The sequence below is a fragment of the Mobula birostris genome, chromosome 26, assembly GCF_030028105.1.
Source record: "Mobula birostris isolate sMobBir1 chromosome 26, sMobBir1.hap1, whole genome shotgun sequence".
Classification (NCBI taxonomy): Eukaryota; Metazoa; Chordata; class Chondrichthyes; order Myliobatiformes; family Myliobatidae; genus Mobula; species Mobula birostris.
Window position 1 is genome coordinate 48,995,065 of NC_092395.1, and position 20,211 is coordinate 49,015,275.

At 40.3% G+C, this 20,211-nt stretch overlaps 1 protein-coding gene across 10 annotated transcripts in view; it reads right to left on the reverse strand.

Moving 5' to 3' along the window:
- Window positions 1-20,211, reverse strand: part of eps15l1a (epidermal growth factor receptor pathway substrate 15-like 1a) — a 475,482-nt gene that overhangs the window by 348,505 nt on the left and 106,766 nt on the right. For 7 of the 10 annotated variants that reach the window (XM_072244309.1, XM_072244310.1, XM_072244313.1 and 4 more), the window contains 4 exons: window positions 15,974-16,039; window positions 3,796-3,921; window positions 2,551-2,610; window positions 1,085-1,315 (listed from right to left, as the gene is read on the reverse strand). In XM_072244309.1, coding sequence (XP_072100410.1) covers window positions 1,085-1,315; window positions 2,551-2,610; window positions 3,796-3,921; window positions 15,974-16,039 — 483 coding nt within the window. The remainder of the gene's footprint in view (window positions 1-1,084; window positions 1,316-2,550; window positions 2,611-3,795; window positions 3,922-15,973; window positions 16,040-20,211) is intronic. The other 3 variants (XM_072244311.1, XM_072244317.1, XM_072244314.1) reach the window with 1 other exon arrangement.

A 20,211-nucleotide genomic window follows, 5' to 3' on the forward strand; every position in this document is an offset into this window, starting at 1 on the left:
TGCGACCATACTGCTGCCACCCTAATGAGACGTGTCTGAATGTAACTATTTCCAGCGCTAAAAAACCAAATTAAAACTCTTTCCACCAGCATGTTAGAGAGGGTGCAGCTTGAACGTGTTACCGTGAGAAAAAAAATACAACAAATAACCTAAGTTAAAAAAGTTTAAAAAGTAAGAATCTAGACGGAGCAACTGTAACAGGCTGCATACACAACCGGCGCAGGCGGCATGCGCAAATAATAACCATGGCTGACCTCTAAATCTATAAAATTGGAGTTTGTGAGAAAAAGACAATGTTACAGTGATACACAGCCTCAGTTAGACACATTTACCTCAAGGTCTGAGTAACACATCTTTGTGTAGGCAAATTAGCCTTGGGAGATGTGCCAGAAGAATACTTGGACTTGTAAGAGTTTAAATGATGAGAAGAGGTTACAGCAACCAGGGCTATGTCATGATATCAGATGACAGGCTTAATTTCAGTTATCAAGGTACTAAGGGAAACAAAATAGAAATCTAAAGAAAGCTATTTACACTAACTCACATGTCTACTACTAGGGACAAAGGATAACAGTTACAGCAAAGTCTAACTTTAGGATGAATTTATGAAATAATATGTGGAAACCTAAAGTATCTTCCATTAATGGATTGGAGCTAAGTTGATAATGTAAAATCTAATGTTGAAAAGATCTTTGATAAACAATGATACTAGAGGGCAGTTTGCGTGGGAGAGCACGCGCAAAGTCGCCAGTTACCGGCGCCACCTTTAGCAGAAAGATACAAGGACATATTAAGATGGGCTTTAAAATAGCTAAGGTTTTAATGACTCAAGGAATTAAAACAGCTTAGTCTTGTTCCTACTTCATAAGACTGGCAACTTCCAAAGAAAAACCGTCTGATTCTAATCACACTACTGGGGCGAGAAAGTGTACTGAATAGAGTGGAATAAATGACAGACAAACCACTGAACTGCTTGTGTGAGACGCTGTAGAAACCTGAGACTGTATACATCTTATCACCAGTTAATAAACTGTGACAATACAGATTAGCTCATCAAGATGCAAGAATGATTCCTGTCAATCACCTGTTTAATGTGTTTTGGAGAAATGCTCCCTGTGCTGTTTAAGCTATTAATGCTGCCGTGTGATGGAGTGGATCTCAGGCTATCTTTAGGGGGAGGACTGGCAGGTAAAACTGGCACAGAACCAGCAAGTGATGGCCCTTGCTTTTTCCTCTTGGATGGCGGTAGAAGTGCAGATGGCAGAGTAGGGGGAACTGGCTCCTTCTCCAAAGCTCTGTAAACAAGATGCATCGCCTGCAAATATAATAAAAGGACAATCTATTTACAGTTCAGCAAAAACAGCAGTTCTACATTTGCAATCTGAACTTCAGTAATAAAATAACAGAAGTTTAAAAGGTATTGAATGTTAATTAAGCAAAGTTCAGATAGTAACTTCTTGGACTGCACATCCACTGTAAACATCAGAATGACGACATCTGAGAGGTTCTCCCTTACTCTTATCTAAAAGATTTTGCTGAGGAAAAAACAATATAATCAGAGTTATGATTCAATTTCAGTAAAACTCAGATACTGCACTATCTGACTGTTCAGAAATCTGGATGTAATTGGCTCACTGGATGCCAGTTCCCACTCTCCCTTTAAACTTACTGGGTTTTACTGAAAAATTCATTCCGATGCATAACATCTTTTAAAAAAGTAAATGAAGGATGCAGAGTATGTTATCCAATAGTCCAGAACCATCAAAGTCCAATATATCAAACAGCACCTCAGAAAAACTTTCAACAGGAAAAACTCAAAGGCCTGCCAGTTCATATCTAAGCACCTCCTTAACAGTGAAGCAAGTCTTAATTACAACAAAACAGACCCTCTGTCACTCTAAATTAGTAAGTATGAAACTCCCTCTTTCAAGCTTTCAATTACTGGAGATTTAAATAATTTAAATGTATTTCAATTTGTTCCTTTTCCCGTTATTAATTTGCTTCATGAACTTCAATTAACAAAGAATTCAATATTCTACTAGTCTCCTCATGCAACTTTCAAGGAAGGAGGAACATGCCAAAAGGTCCCTTGCTCCTGCTCTGCTGTTTACTGTCTGTTCCCTATTATCCACACAGACCGATCATATCAGTATTTAATATACACAGCATCCGCAGTTTTTTGGGTTGCAGACTTTGAAAGGTTCACTGTGGTCAAAGAAAATAATTCATTTTCAACCCTGTCTTCAAAAAGTAACCCCTTATGAGAGGAATCGCACAATTGCTTTCTTGACAATTTCCAACTTTCAGTAAAGACAAGGTGTCCTTTGGGATGCACACATATATAGGAACTTTCAGTCCAAAAACCCTTAACAATCCATAGACAACAAAAACAAGTCAAAAAGTAAAGAATTGAAATGGGTTCCGTAAGAGAATTTTTTTTGTTCAGGTTATTTTCTTTATAGTGACTTCAGATTAATATTTTAAAGCCCCTATTTGAAATCAGCCAGCAAGAGCCACTCCATCTGACAGCACAAACATTAAAATACTTACCACAGCAAACTCATCTTTGTCCAGGTGGCCATCTTTATCAACATCACTAAGGTCCCAAACCTAATTCAGATTAAAATAAGAAAGAAAATTCATGGTAAGGAGTTCAACCAAGTTTTACATCAGTCATAATACCGCAAAAGGACAGGTAGAAATAAATCTTAAAAATTTAACAAAACCTAAAGATGCTCAAGTCCAAATAGAAAGTGCTGGAAACACTCAGTAGGTCAAACAGTAACTATGGAAAGAGACATTTAACATTTGAAGTCTGAGACCATTTGCTATTTTGCAAAAGGCTGAGTTTAATCAAATGAATAAGATAAAGCTGGAGCAGAAATTATGGTCACTGACCATATACCTCACTTCCTTGGCATAGGAAAGAGTAGAAGGAAAGTGCATCCACACTTCCTCTTCAGGAAGTCACTGCTTTGCTACTGGACTGAACAGTAAATGTAATGGTGAAACAGATAGCCAACTGCATCAGAGGCAAAATTTTATGAATACAGGCAACTGATAACCTGTAATTTCCTTCAAAATGCTCGCTATTACCCAACAAAATCTGACCCTAAACCTTAAGATATTTGTAAACATAAGATTGATTATAGCAATGTAAAAAAAAGATTGTAAAATTAGATTATTCCCAAATGAGTATATAACTTATAAAAACTCAGTACAAAGTTTTTGCTTCTGAAGAATTTGATTGACTTTCAAGGATCAAAGTGCATCTTAAAGACATCTAGAACATTTCTTCCAGAAAGGTTTCCAAAATGTCTAAATAAAGGAATTAAGAGCTAGTTTTGTTGCTAGTGACTATTATATGTGAAATTTGACATGTTATCTAAAAGAAAAAGACTGCAGAGGATGGAAATCTGAAATTAAAATATACATCACTGAAAAACATGTTCAACCTATGGAGAGCTGAACACCAAACATGAAGGTGCTTTTTCACCAGAGGTCATTATCTAAGACACTATCTTTGGTTTTCTCTTCACAGATGCTGCATCATATGCTATTTCCCACATTTTTCATACTAATTAAACATCAAAGGTCTGTTTGGGGTCCTCTTCTCAAAAACCAAGCAGCCCAGCTGCTGTGCCACTTCACAAGATGTTCTGGTTTTAAAAATCAGTCTTTGAACAATGTATTGACTGAAACAGTAACATTGAAAAGTATTTATTTTAACAAATGCAATATCAAAACTACAGTCACAGTGAAAAAGTTGGTAGAAATATACAGTATCATGCTCACCCTTCCCAAGACATCAAGAGGTAAGTTTGAGTTTATCAACACAGGTTTGACCTTGTCACCGGATAGGAGGCCATTGATTGGGGACAAGCTTTCAAAAATTCCATCAAATTTGGCTTTTTCTTCAGGCTATTGAAGAGGAGATAAGGATAGTTGCACTTAATATTAAGGTAATATTTAAAATATTCATTCCAATACTAGTCTTGAAAGTTAATTCCATAATTAATATCCAGCATGGATATTTTGCCTCTTGCTCTATGATACTGAAGTCAACCTTCCCCCAGTGCAGGAATTAAATTTCTGCTCCATTTTTATTATATCTCATATTATCTCTCACATTTCAATAAAAGGGATGAGATATTAATCTACCACGGCTATGCTAGAGTTAATATGTTTTGTTAGGCACTTTCTAAACTCTTATAACATTTTGATGTTACAACTACACCCTGTACAGTTCAATTAGTTTTCAACTATGACATTTCATTAACATTCAATGTTATATAGCTTCCTCTTAAATTTCCACATTGTTGACAGTTTATCTTCACTTTTTTCAAAAACCAGTTTTATTCTCCATAATTGATCACCAAATCTCTTTATTTTCTTCTCTTGATGTGGTTTCATTCTAACTTCATCAAATTCTTCAACGTACAAAGCTCCCCTGGGCCCATTCCCCTCAAAAATAAGTATACCATTTTGGATACTGTTGTGGGGGATGACCTCCCAGGGGAATGCTGCGGAGATCAGATTACTGGCACTGAGCATTGGTCCATGGTGCAGAAAGGAGAGAGGGAGAAGGGAGTGGTCGTGATAGAGGACTTGATAGTAAGAGTAACAGACAGGAGATTCTGTGGACGTGAGTGAGACACCTGGATGATATGTTGCCTCGCAGGTGCCAGGGTCAGGGAGGCCTCTGATTGTGTCCACAGCGTTTTGGTGGGGGGGCAGCCAGATATCTTAGTACATATTGGGACCAATGACATAAGAAGGAAAAGCAAAGAGGTCCTGAAGAGAGAATCTTGAGAGCTAGGCATAAAGCTGAGAAACGGGGTTTCCAGGGTAGTATTTTCTGGATTGTTACCTGTACCACGTGCCAGTGAGGATAGAAACAGGATAATTTGGCAGATAAGTGTGTGGCCAAGAGCTGATGCAGGGAGCAGGGCTTCAGGTTCTTGGATCATTGGGATCTCTTCTAGGGGAGGTATGACCTGTACAAAGGGGATAGGTAGCACCTGAACCTGAGAGGGACCAATATTCTCACAGGAAGTATTTTTTAGAACTGTTGGGGAAGGTTTAAACTAATTTGGCAGGGGGATGGGAAACGGAGTGAAGAGAGTCAGGATAGGACGGATGGCTAAAAAAAAGCCAAGATAGAGTGCGGTCAGACTGTCAGGAAGGGCAGGCAGATGATAGGATAAAATTGCTGTCAGCAGTGTGAGTATCAGTGCATTAGGGATGCAGAATCAAAAAGGATAGCAAATACCGTATTCAAGGTGTTATACCTCAATGCACAGACTATAAGAAATAAGGTGGATGATCTTCTTGTACTTTTACAGATTGTCAGGTTTGATGCTGTGGCCATCACTGAACCATGGCTGAAGGATGGTTGTAGTTGGGAGCTGAATATTCAACGTTATATATTGTATCGGAGGGATAGGAAGGTAGGCAGAGGAAATGGCATGGCTCTGCTGGTAAAGAATGGCATCAAAACTGTAGAAAGATGTGACATAAGATTGGAAGATGTTGAATCCTCGTGGGTTGAGTTAAAAAACTGCAAGGGTAAAAGGGCCCTGGTGGCAGTTATATATAGTAGCTAGGATGTGGACTGCAGATTACAATGGGAAATGGATAGGGTGCGTCAAGAGGGCAATGTTATGATAGTCATGGAAGACTAACATACAAGTAGATTGGAAAAATCATGTTGGTAATGGATCTTAAGCGAGTGAATTTGTTGAATGCCTACAAGATGACTTTTTAGAGCAGTCTGTCATTAAGCTCCCTAGGCGAATGGCTATACTGGATTGGGTGTTATGTAATAAACCAGAGGTGATTAGGGAGTTTAAGGTAAAAAAAAATAAATCAATCCTTAGGAGGCAGTGATCACAATATGATTGAGTTCAACTTGAAACTTGACAGAGAGAAAGTAAAGTCTGCAATAACAGTATTTCATGGAGTAAAGGAAATTATAGTGGTTTGAGAAAGGAGCTGGCCAAAGTAAATTGGAAGGAGGTTCTGGCAGGGGTGACAGCAGACAGCAATGTCTCGAGTTTCTGGGAAAAACGAGGAAGGTGCAAGATAGATGTATTCCAAAAACAAAGAAATACTCAAATAGCAAAATAGCACAACTGTGGCTGACAACGGAAGTCAAAGCTAATGTGAAAGCAAAAGAGGGCATGATATACAAAAGAGGGCATACAACAATATTCAGGGCCCCAGACAGTCCTTCCAGGTGAGGCGACACTTCACCTGTGAGTCGGCTGGGGTGATATACTGCGTCCAGTGCTCCCGATGTGGCCTTCTATATATTGGCGAGACCCGACGCAGACTGGGAGATCGTTTTGCTGAACACCTATGCTCTGTCCGCCAGAGAAAGCAGGATCTCCCAGTGGCCACACATTTTAATTCCACTTCCCATTCCCACTCTGATATGTCTATCCACGGCCTCCTCTAATGTAAAGATGAAGCCACACTCAAGTTGAAGGAGCAACACCTTATATTCCGTCTGGGTAGCCTCCAACCTGATGGCATGAACATTGACTTCTCTAACTTCCACTAATGCCCCACCTCCCCCCTCATACCCCATCCATCATTAATTTATATACACACATTCTTTCTCCTTCTGACTATACCCCTTGCCCATCCTCTGGGTTCCCCCCCACCCTTTTCCTTCTCCCTGGGCCTCCTGTCCCATGATCCTCTCATATCCCTTTTGCCAATCACCTGTCCAGCTCTTGGCTCCATCCCTCCCCCTCCCACTTTCAAATCTCTTATTAGCTCTTCCTTCAGTTAGTCCTGACAAAGGGTCTCGGCCTGAAACATCGACTGTACCTCTTCCTAGAGATGCTGCCTGGCCTGCTGCGTTAACCAGCAACTTTGATGTGTGTTGCATATAACAAAATGTTAGCAGGAAGATAGAGGATTGCAAAGCTTTTAAAAATCTACAGAAAGCAGCTAAAATAATCATTAGGAGGGAAAAGCAAACTAGCAAACAATATCAAGGAGGACAGAAAAGGCTTTTTCATATAGTTGCATACTTATAAAAAATAAGAGATGTGAGTTGATATAGAACTGCTAGAAAATGAGGATGGAGAAATTATAATGATGGACAAGGAGATGGCAATGAACTAAATGAGTATTTTTGCTTGAGTCTTCACTGTGGAAGACACTAGCAGCGCGTCAGGTGTTGAAGAGTGTGAGGGAAGAGAAGTGAGTGCCGTTACTATTACAACGGAAAAGGTGCTCAAAAAGCTGAAAGACCTAAAGGTATATATATCACCCAGACCAGATAAACTGCACCTTAGGGTTCTGAAAGAGGTAGCGGTAGAGATTGAGGAGGCATTGGTAATGCTCTTTCAGGAATCACTGGACTCTGACATGGTTCTGCAGGACTGGAAATTTGCAATTGTCACTCCACTCTTCAAGAAATGAGAAAGGCAGCAGAAAGGAAATTATAGGCCAGTTAGCCTGACCTCAGCGGTTGGGAAGATGTTGGGAATCAATTGTTAAGGATGAGGTTATGGAGTACTTGGTGACACAGGACAAGATAGGACAAAGTCAGCATGGTTTCCTTAAGGGAAAATCTTGCCTGCCAAATTGTTGGAATTCTTTAAGGAGACTCAAGTAGGATCGATAAAGGAAACGCAGTAGATGCTGTAAATCTGGATTTTCAGAAGGCCTTTGATAAGGTGCCACACATGAGGCTGCTTACCAAGTTAAAAGCCCATGGTATTACAGGAAGGTTTCCAGCATGTTTATACTATTGGCTGATTGTAGGAGGCAGCAAGTGGAATTCAAAGGATTCTTTTCCACTTGGCTGCCAGTAACTAGTAGTGTTCTGATGTTGGAACCACTTCTTTTTGTGCTGTATATCAATAATTTAGATGATGGAATAGATGGCTTTGTTGCCAAGTTTGCAGATGATACAAAGATTGGCAGAGGGGCAGGTAGTGTTGAGGAAAGAGGAATACAGTTCTGGTCCCCTAATCTGAGGAAAGACATCCTTGCCATAGAGGGAGTACAAAGAAGGTTCACCAGATTGATTCCTGGGATGGCAGGACTTCCAAATGATGAAAGACGGCATCGACTAGGCTTATATTCGTTGGAATTTAGAAGATTGAGGGGGGATCTTATTGAACCATATAAAATCCCAAAGGGATTGGACAGGCTAGATGCAGGAAGATTGTTCCCGATGTTGAGGAAGTCCAGAACGAGGGGTCACAGTTTGAGGATAACGGGGAAGCCTTTTAGGACCGAGATTAGGAAAAACTTCTTCACACAGAGCGTGGTGAATCTGTGGAATTCTCTGCCACAGGAAGCAGTTGAGGCCAGTTCAGTAGCTATGGCCCGAATGGCCTACTCCTGCACCTATTTTCTATGTTTCTACCACAGAAGGACTTAGACAGATTAGGAGAATGAACAAAAAAGTGGAAAATGAAATACAATGTGGAAAATACACTGTCATGTACTTTGGTAGAGGAGATAAATGTGCAGACTATTTTCTAAATGTGGAGAAAAATGCAAAAACCTGAGATGCAAAGGTTAATTTACAGGTTGAGTCAGTGGTGAAGAAGAGAAATGCAATGTTAACATTCATTTCAAGAGTTTTAGAATATAAGAGCACAGTTGTGATGCTGAGGCTCTATAAAGCAGTGGTGAGGCCTCGTCTAGAGTACTGTGAACAGCTTGGTCTCCTTATCTAAGGAAAGATGTGCTGGCATTGGAGTGTTCAGAGCAGGGTCACAAGGATGATTCCAAGAAGGAAAAGGTTATTGTATACGGAATATTTGATGGCTCCGGGTGCGAATTTAGAAGGATAAGGGGGAGGACCTCATTGAAACCTTTCAAATGTTGAAAGGCCTAGACAGAGTAGATGTTTCCCATGGTGGGGGAGTCTGGAACAAGAGGGCACAGCCTCAGGATAGAAGGGTATCCATTTAAAACAGAGATGCAGAGAAATTTCTTTAGTAGGAGGGTGGTAAGTTTGTGGAATTTGTTACCACAGGCTGCTGTGGAGGCCAGGTCATTGGATGTATTTAAGACGGAGACGGATAGGTTCATGATTGGTCATGGCATCAAAGGTTATGGGGAAAATGCTGGAGGTGGGGCTGAGGTAGGGGGTAAAAAAAGGAATAGCCATGATTGATTGGCAGAGCAGACTTGATGGGCCAAATGGACTAATTCTGCTCCTCAGTCTTATGGTCCTTATAATACATGTAATGTTACCTCTTCTGTAGTGTAGTGGTTAAAACAAAAGAATATCCCTATAGTCTCCAGAGGCAATGCAAAACTTGGCAATCAATGCTTCACTTACTCATTAGTATGCTCAGATTATTTTCAAAAAGATAGTCAAATGTCAAGTAGAACTTCAAAAATCTCCTCCAGTGTTTAATTCCTCATTCCATATCAATAGCTGCTCCCAATCTACTTTTGCCACATGTTCTACGATATTGAAGCCAACCTTCCCTCAAAGCAGGACTTTAGCATCTGCTCCATCTTTATCTTACTTCTTATCATCTCTCATATTTCAATAAAAGGAATGAGACATTTCTTAGCTGAACATATTCTTCGGTAATCAATATTTTCTTCTCTTCTGTCCTGTTCTCACCAATCATCATCTCTCATTTATGTAACTATAATAATTACGTGTTTACCTATTTTCCTCAAAGATAGGGCAATAAAAAAAGCTCTACCCACAATCATTGGTACTGTTTAAATCATTCTTCAAAGTTCACAGTAAATTTATTATCAAAGTATATATATGTCACCATACAGCCCTGAGATTAATTTTCTTGCAGACATTCACAGAAAATACAAGAAACACGATAGAATCAATGAAAGATTGCACTCAACAGGACGGACAAGCAACCAATATGTAAAAACAAAAACAAAGGAGAAAATAAAGAAAGAATAATAATAAATAAATGTAAAGAACTTGAGATGAAGTGTCCTTGAAAGTGAGTTCACAGGTTGTGGGAACAGTTCCGTGATGGGCAAGTGAAGATGATTGAAGTTACCCCTCTGGTTGAAGAACCTGATGGTCGAGGAGTAATTACTGTCTCTGTACCTGGTGGTGTAGGTCCTCAAGCTGTTGTACCTTCTTCCTGATGGCAGAAGCAAGAAGAGAGCATAGCCTGGATGGTGGATGTCCTTGATAATAGATGCTGGTTTTCTGCAAATGTGATCCGTATAGGTATGCTCAATGGCGGTGAGGGCTTTACCCATGATGAACTGGGCCGTTTTTTTGTAGGGTTTTCCATTCAAGGACATTGGTGTTTTCATTCCCGGCCGTAATACAATCAGTCAATATACTCTCCACCACACATCTAAAGAAGATTGCCAAAGTTTTAGATGACATGCTGCATCTTTGCAAGCTGCTAAGAAAGTAGAGGCTCTGTCATGCTTTCTTCATAATGGCACTTAGATGCTGGACTCAGGACTGATCCTCCGAAGTGATGACACCAAGGGATTTTAAATTGCTGACCCTCTCCACCTCTGATCCCCCAATGAGGATTGGCTCATGGACCTCTGGTTTTCTCCTCCTGAAATCAATAATCAGGTTCTGGGTCTTGCTGATATTCAGTGAGAGATTATTTGTGTGGCCTCATTCACCCAGATTTTCAGTCTCTCTCCTATATGCTGATTTGTCACCAGCTTGATTCGGCCTCTCGCAGTGGTGTTGTCAGCAAACTTAAATATGGCAATGTAGCTGTGCCTAACCTGACAGTCATATGTATAAAGCAAGTAAAGCAGAAGGTTAAGCATACACCCTTGTGGTGCACCGGTGCTGATGGAGATCATGGAGGAGATGTTGTTGCCAATCCAAACTGACTGGGGTGTGCAAGTGAGGAAGTTGAAGATCTAATTGCACAGAGGTATTAAGGCCTTGGTCTTGAAGCTTACTGATCAGTTTTGAGGGGATGATAGTATTGAATTCAAGCTGTAGTCAATAAAGAGCATCCTTCATTGTCCAGATGTTCCAGGGTTGAGTGAAGAGCCAATAAAATAGTATCTGCTATTGACCTGTTGTGACGGTCGGCAAATCCACTTCACTTCTCAAGCAGGAGTTAATAGGCTTCATCACCAAGCTCTCAAAGCACTACATCACATAGGATGTATGTAAGTCAGGGGTTCCCAACTTTTTTTATGCCATGGAGCCCAACGATTAACCGAGGGGCCCTAGGACCCCAGGTTGGGAAACCTGGAGTAAGTGATACTAGATGATAAGTCTTTGAGGCAGGTTACCACGTTCTTCTTAGGTACTAGTATAATTGAAGCCTGACCGAAAAAGTTAGGTACCTCAGACTGCCTACGCAAGAGATTAAAGATATCGGCGAATACCCCAAACAGTTGATCAGCACAGGACTTCAGCAGATAGCTCATCTGAGCCAGCTGCTTTCCATGGGTTCTTCCTCCTGAAGGATGCTTTCATGTCAGCCTCAGAGAGTTTGAGATTTTTTTTTCATATTCTTATTTTTTTTTAGCTCAGCATAACAAAACTTTCAATTTCCAGATACACTTACATTTCTTCCCCTCACAGATATCAGGTAGCAGAACACTTCCATCAAAATATAGACATCACCACAACATCCTATACAAAAGCCCTTATTAGTATAGCCGACAGGTTTACTGCAGAAAAGCCCTTATTAGTATAGCAGACAGGTTTACTGCAGAGAAGGTTGCCATGTTTTATGAAAACTATTTGTTTTTGAGTGTATCATACATGTCAAAAAGTCCAAAGGAATGTATTCCATGATTAATTTACACCAACCAAAAAGTCCAGGGGCCTTATCGGATATCCAACAAAGTAAAATGTTCTTCCTCGCACAAAAAGTCAGGATGTTAAAAGGTTTTTTCTGATGTGCATTAATAATACGACTGCTGGGTAAGCCTAAGAGAAAAGACACTGGGTCCAGTTCAAGCTCTAACTTCAGAATCTTTTCCATTTCACCCAAGTTATCACTCCAGTATGTCTGAAGTTTGGGACAAGTCCAAAAACAGTGGGTGAAAGTTCCAATATTTACTTTACATTTAGAACACATTGGAGAGTCCCCCCCCCCATCTTAAATTTCGAAAGATGATCTGGAGTCAGATGGGCTGTATCTGTTAAATAGAGGCCGTGCACAATCCTGATTTGACGGAGATGGATGTGAGAAGCACGGAGGAACACCTAGAGAAACTTCTGAAATGCCCGGTTCACTGCCACTGCTAATGTGCGATCGAAAATCTCTGGAGGGAAGGCCCCAAATCCTCGGCTTTGCCTGTTGCTGGCGGCCCGGGCTGGGGTCGAAGCGCTCAGCAGAGATGGTGCTCGATGCTCGGTGTCGGAGGCTCGAAGTTTTCAGATGGACTCAGAGTCGGACTCTGGTCAGGTGCTTCCAGGATGCTGCATCGGCAAGTTTGCGGCGCTGGAAGCTCATGGCAGGGAGAGTTTTCTTCCTTCTACCGTCTGCGTTGGGACTTTTGAGAGACTTTGAGAATTTTTTAACTATGCCCATGGTCTGTTCTTCTATCTAATTACAGTATTGCTTGCACTGTTGTAACTATATGTTATAATTATATGGCTTTTGTCAGTTTTTCAGTCTTGGTCTGTCTTGTGTTTCTGTGATATCACACTGGAGGAACATTGTATCATTTCTTAATGCATGCATTACTAAATGACAATAAAAGAGGGCAGCATGTCCTCATAATCTAATCTAATCTAAAGAAGTCCAAAAACAGTGGGTGAAAATTCCAGTATTTATTTTACATTTAGAACACATTGGAGAAATCCCAGCTGCTCAGCCTCTCCACAAGAACATTCCTTCAGGATGCTGTAAAAAGTACTAATAGAGACTTCACCCTTAGAACGAAACACCCTCTTTTCTATGTCAGAACTATAGAAATCAGTTAACAGTGATTCTTTTTCTGTATATAATCTCTTATCTGAAAGAAACGAAAGAGATCTTTGTTGGGTATGTTAAATTTCTGTACTATTTGACTAAAAGACATCATCGTTCCTTCATCAAACAAATCTCCTAGATGGAAGATACCCTTAGAAATCCAAAATTTAAATCCAGAATCCATTATGCCAGGCTGAAAATCTGGACTGCCGGTTATTGGAGTGAAGGGTGATATTTTCGCTGCGTTGCCCACAATTTGTCGCACTGCCTTCCAAGCCTTGACTGTATTAATTGTTATTGGATTGCAACAATATTCCTTAACTAGTTTCATCTTATTGAGGAAAAGCAAATTAATAAGAGGGCATTTTGCTTGTGAAGCTTCAATGTCTAGCCAAATTGAGGAGGGGTCCCTGCAAAGATAAGATAAAAAGGAACTTAACTGATATTTTTTGATGTCTGGAAAATAGACTACTGGGAAGCTGAAACTTAGACATTTTAATACAGGCTCTAGTTTTGTTCTAGATGAAAGAAACAAACCAGACATTTATTTTTTTTTAGTATTTGTTGGGTAAATCCATCGCTCCATCGCTCAAGATCCTGTTTGATTTTGTCAAATAACTGTGTAAAGTTAGCTTTGAACAATTGAGCAAACATAGGTGTGATAAAAATGCCAAAGTAAACAAAACTTGTCTGCGACCATTTAAAGGGGAAAACACCGAGTGTCAGGTACCTGCTGCAGATTCCCCAGAGGCATAGCCTCTGATCTAGTAAAGTTGATTTTATAACCTGAAAAGGCACTAAATGAATTGATACATTGTATAAGGTGGTGCACTGATATAGCAGGGTTTGATAAGAAAATTAGAACATCATCCGCATACAATGTAATTTTATGTGACTTTAGTCCTATGTCTGGAGCAGATATTTTGGGCTCTCACCAAACAGCCTCAGCCAATAGCTCAATCACTAGTCTGAAAGGTAGTGGTGATAAAGGGCAGCCCTGCCGGTTGCCCCTCAGAATACTAAAATTATCCGACCTAATATCATTAGTGAGAATCGCAGCCAAGGGTCATTATAAAGAACTTTCACCCACTTAATAAAATTATTGCCCAAACCCAATCATCCTAAAGTGAAAAAAAGATACGGCCATTCGACACAATCAAAGGCTTTTTCTGCATCTAAGGAAATCACCAAGCGTCCACTGCCTGTTGTTGACATGCCTGAATCACATTAAGTAATCTTCTGATATTGTTAGATGATCTACAGCCTTTTACGAAACCCGTTTGATCCTCTTTTATGAGGAAAGATACACAGTTTCCTATCGCAATGCTAAGGTTTTAGATAAGATTTTAAAGTCAACATTTAACAATGAAATAGGCCTGTAGGAGGTACAATCTTCAGGGCTCTTTCCTTTCTTAAGAATTAGGGAGATATTAGCTTCTCTTAATGATGGTGGGAGGAGACCACAATTAAATGCATGATTGAACATGTTTAGCATAGGCTCTGATAATAACCCTGTGAACTCTTTATGGAATTCACTAGGGAGTCCATCAGGACCAGGGGCCTTCCCACTTTGGAGCTCTCTCACAGCTTCCTGTATCTCATGTATAGATAACGGAGCATTGAGGAGGGACTCTTGCTCAGAAGAAATTTCTAGGAGATCTAAATTCCTGAAAAAGGACTCCATCCTAGCCTGTCCATTACTACATTGCTCAGATTGATACAGTTTAGAATAAAAATTCTTAAACACAACATTAATCATTTTAGAATTACTAGTGAGGGCTCCTGTCCCATCCCTAATTGAAGCCATAGTCTGAGAGGCATTTTTCTTTCCAGCTAAATAAGCCAAATACCTACCTGGTTGAGAGCTTGTGATTTTATAAATTTTTAAATTTACTCTAAATACTCTTTACCCAAATGACAATTCTCCTTTCTCTGTCTCATTGCTGCTCACTTCAGCACCCTATGTATTGCCTTTAAACGTTAAACCAAAGCATTGAAATGGTTATGTCTCCATCCAACTTATGATCTATTTGCCAAGAAGAGATCCAATATCAATGTGTGTTTAGACTTTGCATGTCAGAAGTAAATTCTTTACAGAGTGGTGGGTGCATGGGAATGCCCTGACAGGGGTTGTAGTAGAGGAAGCTGCAATAGAGGCATTTATGCATCTTTTAGACAGGCACATGGATAGAAAAATGGGAGGGTTATGTAGGTTTCTGAATCCATACACAATGCTAACTCTAAATACTTCATTGCTGTCTTCACTTCCATTTTTCTTACCCTCCTCATGTACACAGAAGCCTTTAAACTAGAACCTTTCTCTCAGGTAACAAGGCCTTAAATTTTAAACAATCTGAGTAGAAGTTAAAAAAAGAAGTTTCTTTATCTGATTAATGAGCAATTGGAGTAACTAACTTAAAACTCGTTACACATAGTTTGGGATTTTCCATAAACCATCCATAAACCTTATACATAAACCTTACGAGAATGATCCCAGGAATGAAAGGATCCATAAACCTTAATCAGATTAGCTTTAAGTCTTTTTTGGTATGAATTTTGAAAATCTGTCTTCATACAATGTTATTCCACCCCATCAAGAAAAAGAAAGGAAGGTAATGAAAATCACAGATACAGACCTAACTGAAGAAAAAGCATTTCAGGATGTATATCATATACATTTCTCTGACATTAAATTGGACCTTTGAACCCTAACTGACTCATGCCATCCATGAACTGGTTCCACAAGCACAGCACTCTTTGAATTTGCATCAGACACCTAGCATTATGATCGCATATTCCCAAAATGTCGAACAAAGTTTTCTTATTCATTCCAACCTTATTACAGAACTCTCTCTACACTATTACACTGCTGTATTTCTCCTCACTGAGATCTTTTAACAGATGTCAAGCTGGAACAGCTGCGTACCAGTCATTTCTTATTAGCAATACAGTTAAGAAGAGTTATTTTCTAATAGGTCTATTACCAAAAGCAACTATCGACGCATCTAATCCGGACTGGTTTTCTGCTCTATAAAATTTAACCCGTTCAAATCAACCAAAATTGTACGGTCAGTTACCCAACTCACCCTTACAGCCCAGTGCACATCTGAAGAGGGAGAGGGTGTTATTAATAAGGGACTGCTGCTGTCATGCTGCCAAAATAAAACAAAAGGTAAGTCATTAGTAAACAAAGAACATAAAGTTCCAAGACTGAAACCTTTCATTAAGTCACACATTCAAGCACTAGCATGTCCAAAGAACCAGCCATGAAAACTGAAAATTGCTGCAGAGGTTACTTTTAATTATGCAACAAACTCATACATGACAGTAAGCATCCAAACTCATTAATAAATCATGACTGACCAACAACTAATTAAAATAGCCCAGTGAAGTCCAGCAACAAATCATAATTGAATGATCATACTTAGAACAGTGATACTCCTGTTCCACAGGATATTTCACATAAATTGACTTGAAGTTTTGGTACAGCTGAAGCAATTAATAACTGAGCACCACATTTGGATATTAATAGAGGAAGTATTAATTTATATGAAGGTACTAAGGATAATAAGCTTTGGTTATTTATGTATTTATTGGTTTGTTGATTTATTGAGATATACTGTGGGGTAGGCCTTTCCGGCCCTTTGAACCATGCCACCTGGCAATTCTGATTTAAACCTAGCCTAAACATGGGCCAACTTACAAAGACTAATTAACCTACCAGAGTTTGGACTGTGGGAGGAAACCCATGCAGTCACAGGGAGCACTCCTTACAGGCAGCGGAAGAAATTGAACCCCAGTCGCCTGTACTGTAAAGCACTGTACGAACCACTATGCTACCGTGCCACTCCTTTATTCTTTATCAGGAAAGAAAGAATACTGAAGAGAAATGAAAGAACTGGAGTGGGTGTAACCTACTGGAGCCTTCAAGCCTGCCCCACCTTTCAATAAAATCACAAAACCATAGGTCATAGAAGCAGAATTAGACCATACCGTCCATCAAGTCTGCTCCGCCAATCCATCATGGCTGATTTATTATACCTCTCAACCCCATTCTGCAGCCTTCTTCCTGTAACATTTGATGCCCTTACAAATCAGGAACTTTTCAATCTCCACTTTAAATCTACCCAATGACTTGGCCCCAACAGCCATATATGGCAATGAATTCCACATATTCACAAACCTCAGGCTAAAGAAATTCCTCATCTCTGCCTAAAGAGGCGCCCTTGTATACTGAGGTTGTGGCTGTGGCTGTGGCTATGACTCCCTCACTACAGGAAACATCCTCACCACGTCCACTCTATCTAGGTCCTTCAATGTTTGATAGGTTACAATGAGATGCTCCATCATTCTTCTCAAATCCAGCGAGTACATTTGGGGAACCTTCAAACACTACTCATACTTTAGTTAACCCTTTCATTCCTGGGATCATTCTCGTAAGCCTCTTCTGGACCCTCTCCAATGGACTCCAAACTGCTCACCTTATAAAGCCTCAGCATTACATCCTTGCTTTTATATTCAAATTCTCTTGAAATGAATGTTAACAGTGCATTGGTGCAGGTGGTAAGAGTGTGCTCCCTCACCTCCACCCCTCTGACCCTCAAGACAGGTGACCCTCAGGGTTATGCCCTAAACCCCTCCTTTACTCTCTGTATACCCATGACTGTGTCGCCACCCACAGCTCCAACATGCTAAATAAATTTGTTGACGATACTACATTGATTGGCCTTATCTCAAATAATAACGAGGCAGCCTACAGAGAAGAAGTCATCACCCTGACACAGTGTGGTCAAGCAAAAAAAAAATCTCTCTCAATGTCACAAAAACAAAGGAGCTGGTTGTGGAATGGAGATATCAATGGATCTGGACTGAGAGGGTGAACAGTTTAAGTTCCTCGGCATACACATCACCATGGATCTCACGTGGTCTATACATAACGGCTGTGTGGTGAAAAAAGCACATAAGTGCCTCTTTCACCTCAGATGGTTGAAGAAGTTTGGTATAAGGACTTTCTACAGGGGCACAATTGAGAGCATCCTGACTGGCTGCATCACTACCTGATATGGGAACTGAACTTCCCTCAATCACAGGACTCTGCAGAAAGTGGTGCGGATAGCCCAGCATATCTGTAGATGTAAACTTCACACTACTCAGGACATTTACAGAGACAGGTGAGTAAAATTTATCTACTAGATTTACTAAATCCATACATTTATTTCTACTACCAAAGTGCATGACCATGCATTTTCCAACATTGTATTTCACTTGCCACTCCCTTGCCCATTCTCCTAATCTATCTAAATCTTTCAGCAGCCTTCCTGTTTCCTCAACACTACCTGCCCCCTCCACCAATTTTCGTATCATCTGCAACTTGGCAACAAAGCCACCTACTCCATCATCTAGATAGATAGATAGGGAGATAGATAGATATACTTTATTAATCCCGAGGGAAATTTGGTTTTGTTACAGCCGCACCAACCAAGAATACAGCATAAATATAGCAATACAAAACCCCATAACAATCAAACAACAAAATGCAAACTATGCCAGATGGAAAATAAGTCCAGGACTAGTCTATTGGCTCAGGGTGTCTGACTCTCCACAGGAGGAGCTGCACGTTCGATGGCCACAAGCAGGAAAGACCTCCCGTGCCGCCAAGTGTTGTATCACGGTGGAATGTGGCCGAAGTCCAACAGTAAAAAGTTCAATATCCACTAATCATTTATAAACAGCATAAAAAGCAGTCCCAACACTGACCCCTGCAGAACACTACTAGTCACTGGCAGTCAACCAGAAAAGGATCCTTTTATTTCCACTCGCTGCCTCCTACCAATCAGCCAATGTTCTAAACATGCCAGTAACTTTCCTGTACTACCATTGGCTCTTAACTTGGTAAGCAGCATCATGTGTGGCACCTTGTCAAAGGCATCTGAAAATCCAAATATACAACATCCACTGCATCCCCTTTATCTGTCCTACATGTAATCTGCTCAAAGAATTCCAACAGCTTCATCCACATCCTTTCCACATTTACTCTGTCTAGGCCGTTCAACATTCCGAAGGTTTCATCCTTCTAAGTTCTAGTGAGGACAGATCCAGAGCCATCAACTGTTCTTCATATGATAACCGTTTCATTCCTGGAATCATACTTGTGAACCTCCTCTGAAACCTCTCTAATGCCAGCACATCTGTCCTAAATGAGGAGCCCAAAACTGTTCAGAATACTCAAGGTGAGGCCTCACCAGTGCCTTATACAGCCTCAGCATCACATCCCTGCTCTAGTATTCTAGACCGCTTGAAATGAATGCTAATAGTGCATTTGCCTTCATCACCACCGACTCAACCTGCAAGTTAACCTTTGGGTGTTTTGCACAGGGACTCCCAAATCCCTTTGCATCTCAGATTTAGGATTTTCTCCCCATTTAGAAAATATTCTGCACTACCAAGTCCATGACCATGCATTTTCCAACATTGTATTTCATTTGCCACTTTCTTACCCATTCTCCTAATCTATCTAAGTCCTTCTGCAGCCTACCTGTTTCCTCAACACTACCTGCCCCTCCACCAATCTACTTAGCATCTGTAAACTTGGCAACAAAGCCATCTATTCCATCAACTAAATTGTTGATATATAGCATAAAAAAGCAGTTCCAACACTAACCACAGTGGAACACCTCTAGTCACCGGCAGCCAACCAGAAAAGGATCATTTTATTCCCACTCGCTGCCACCGGTCAGCCAATGCTCTAACCACGCCAGTAACTTTCCTGTAATACCATGGGCTCTTAACTTGGTAAGCAGGCTCATGTGTGGCATCTTGTCAAAGGCCTTCTAGAACTCCAAATATACAACATCCACTGCATCCACTTCATCTATCCTACTTGTAATCTCCTCAAAGAATTCCAACAGGTTCATCAGCAAGATTTTCTCTTAAGGAAACCATGCTGAATTTGTCCTATCTTGTCCTGTGTCACCAAGTACTCCATAACCTTATCCGCAAGCATGCAAGATATTCAACCAACTTGATAACTCTGTATGTACAGTATGTGAACTCCTCCCATATGAGAGTGGCTAAATGGCATAGGAATAATCTATTAACTACCACTACAGTTAATGACCTGGTCTTGGATATACAAAGCAATTTTAAAGCAAAGGTAGAGCAGCAAGAATGGAACCCAGGGCAATGGTGTGCTCCTTTTGCATGATATCTAAAGAGTAAATATAGGACGTTTGAAAGGAAGCTAAAAAGCAGGTCCTTGAAAAGTAGTAATTTTGGGCTTGATACCTGCACCAATGGGGCTAAGAATAAGATGATATGGCAGACG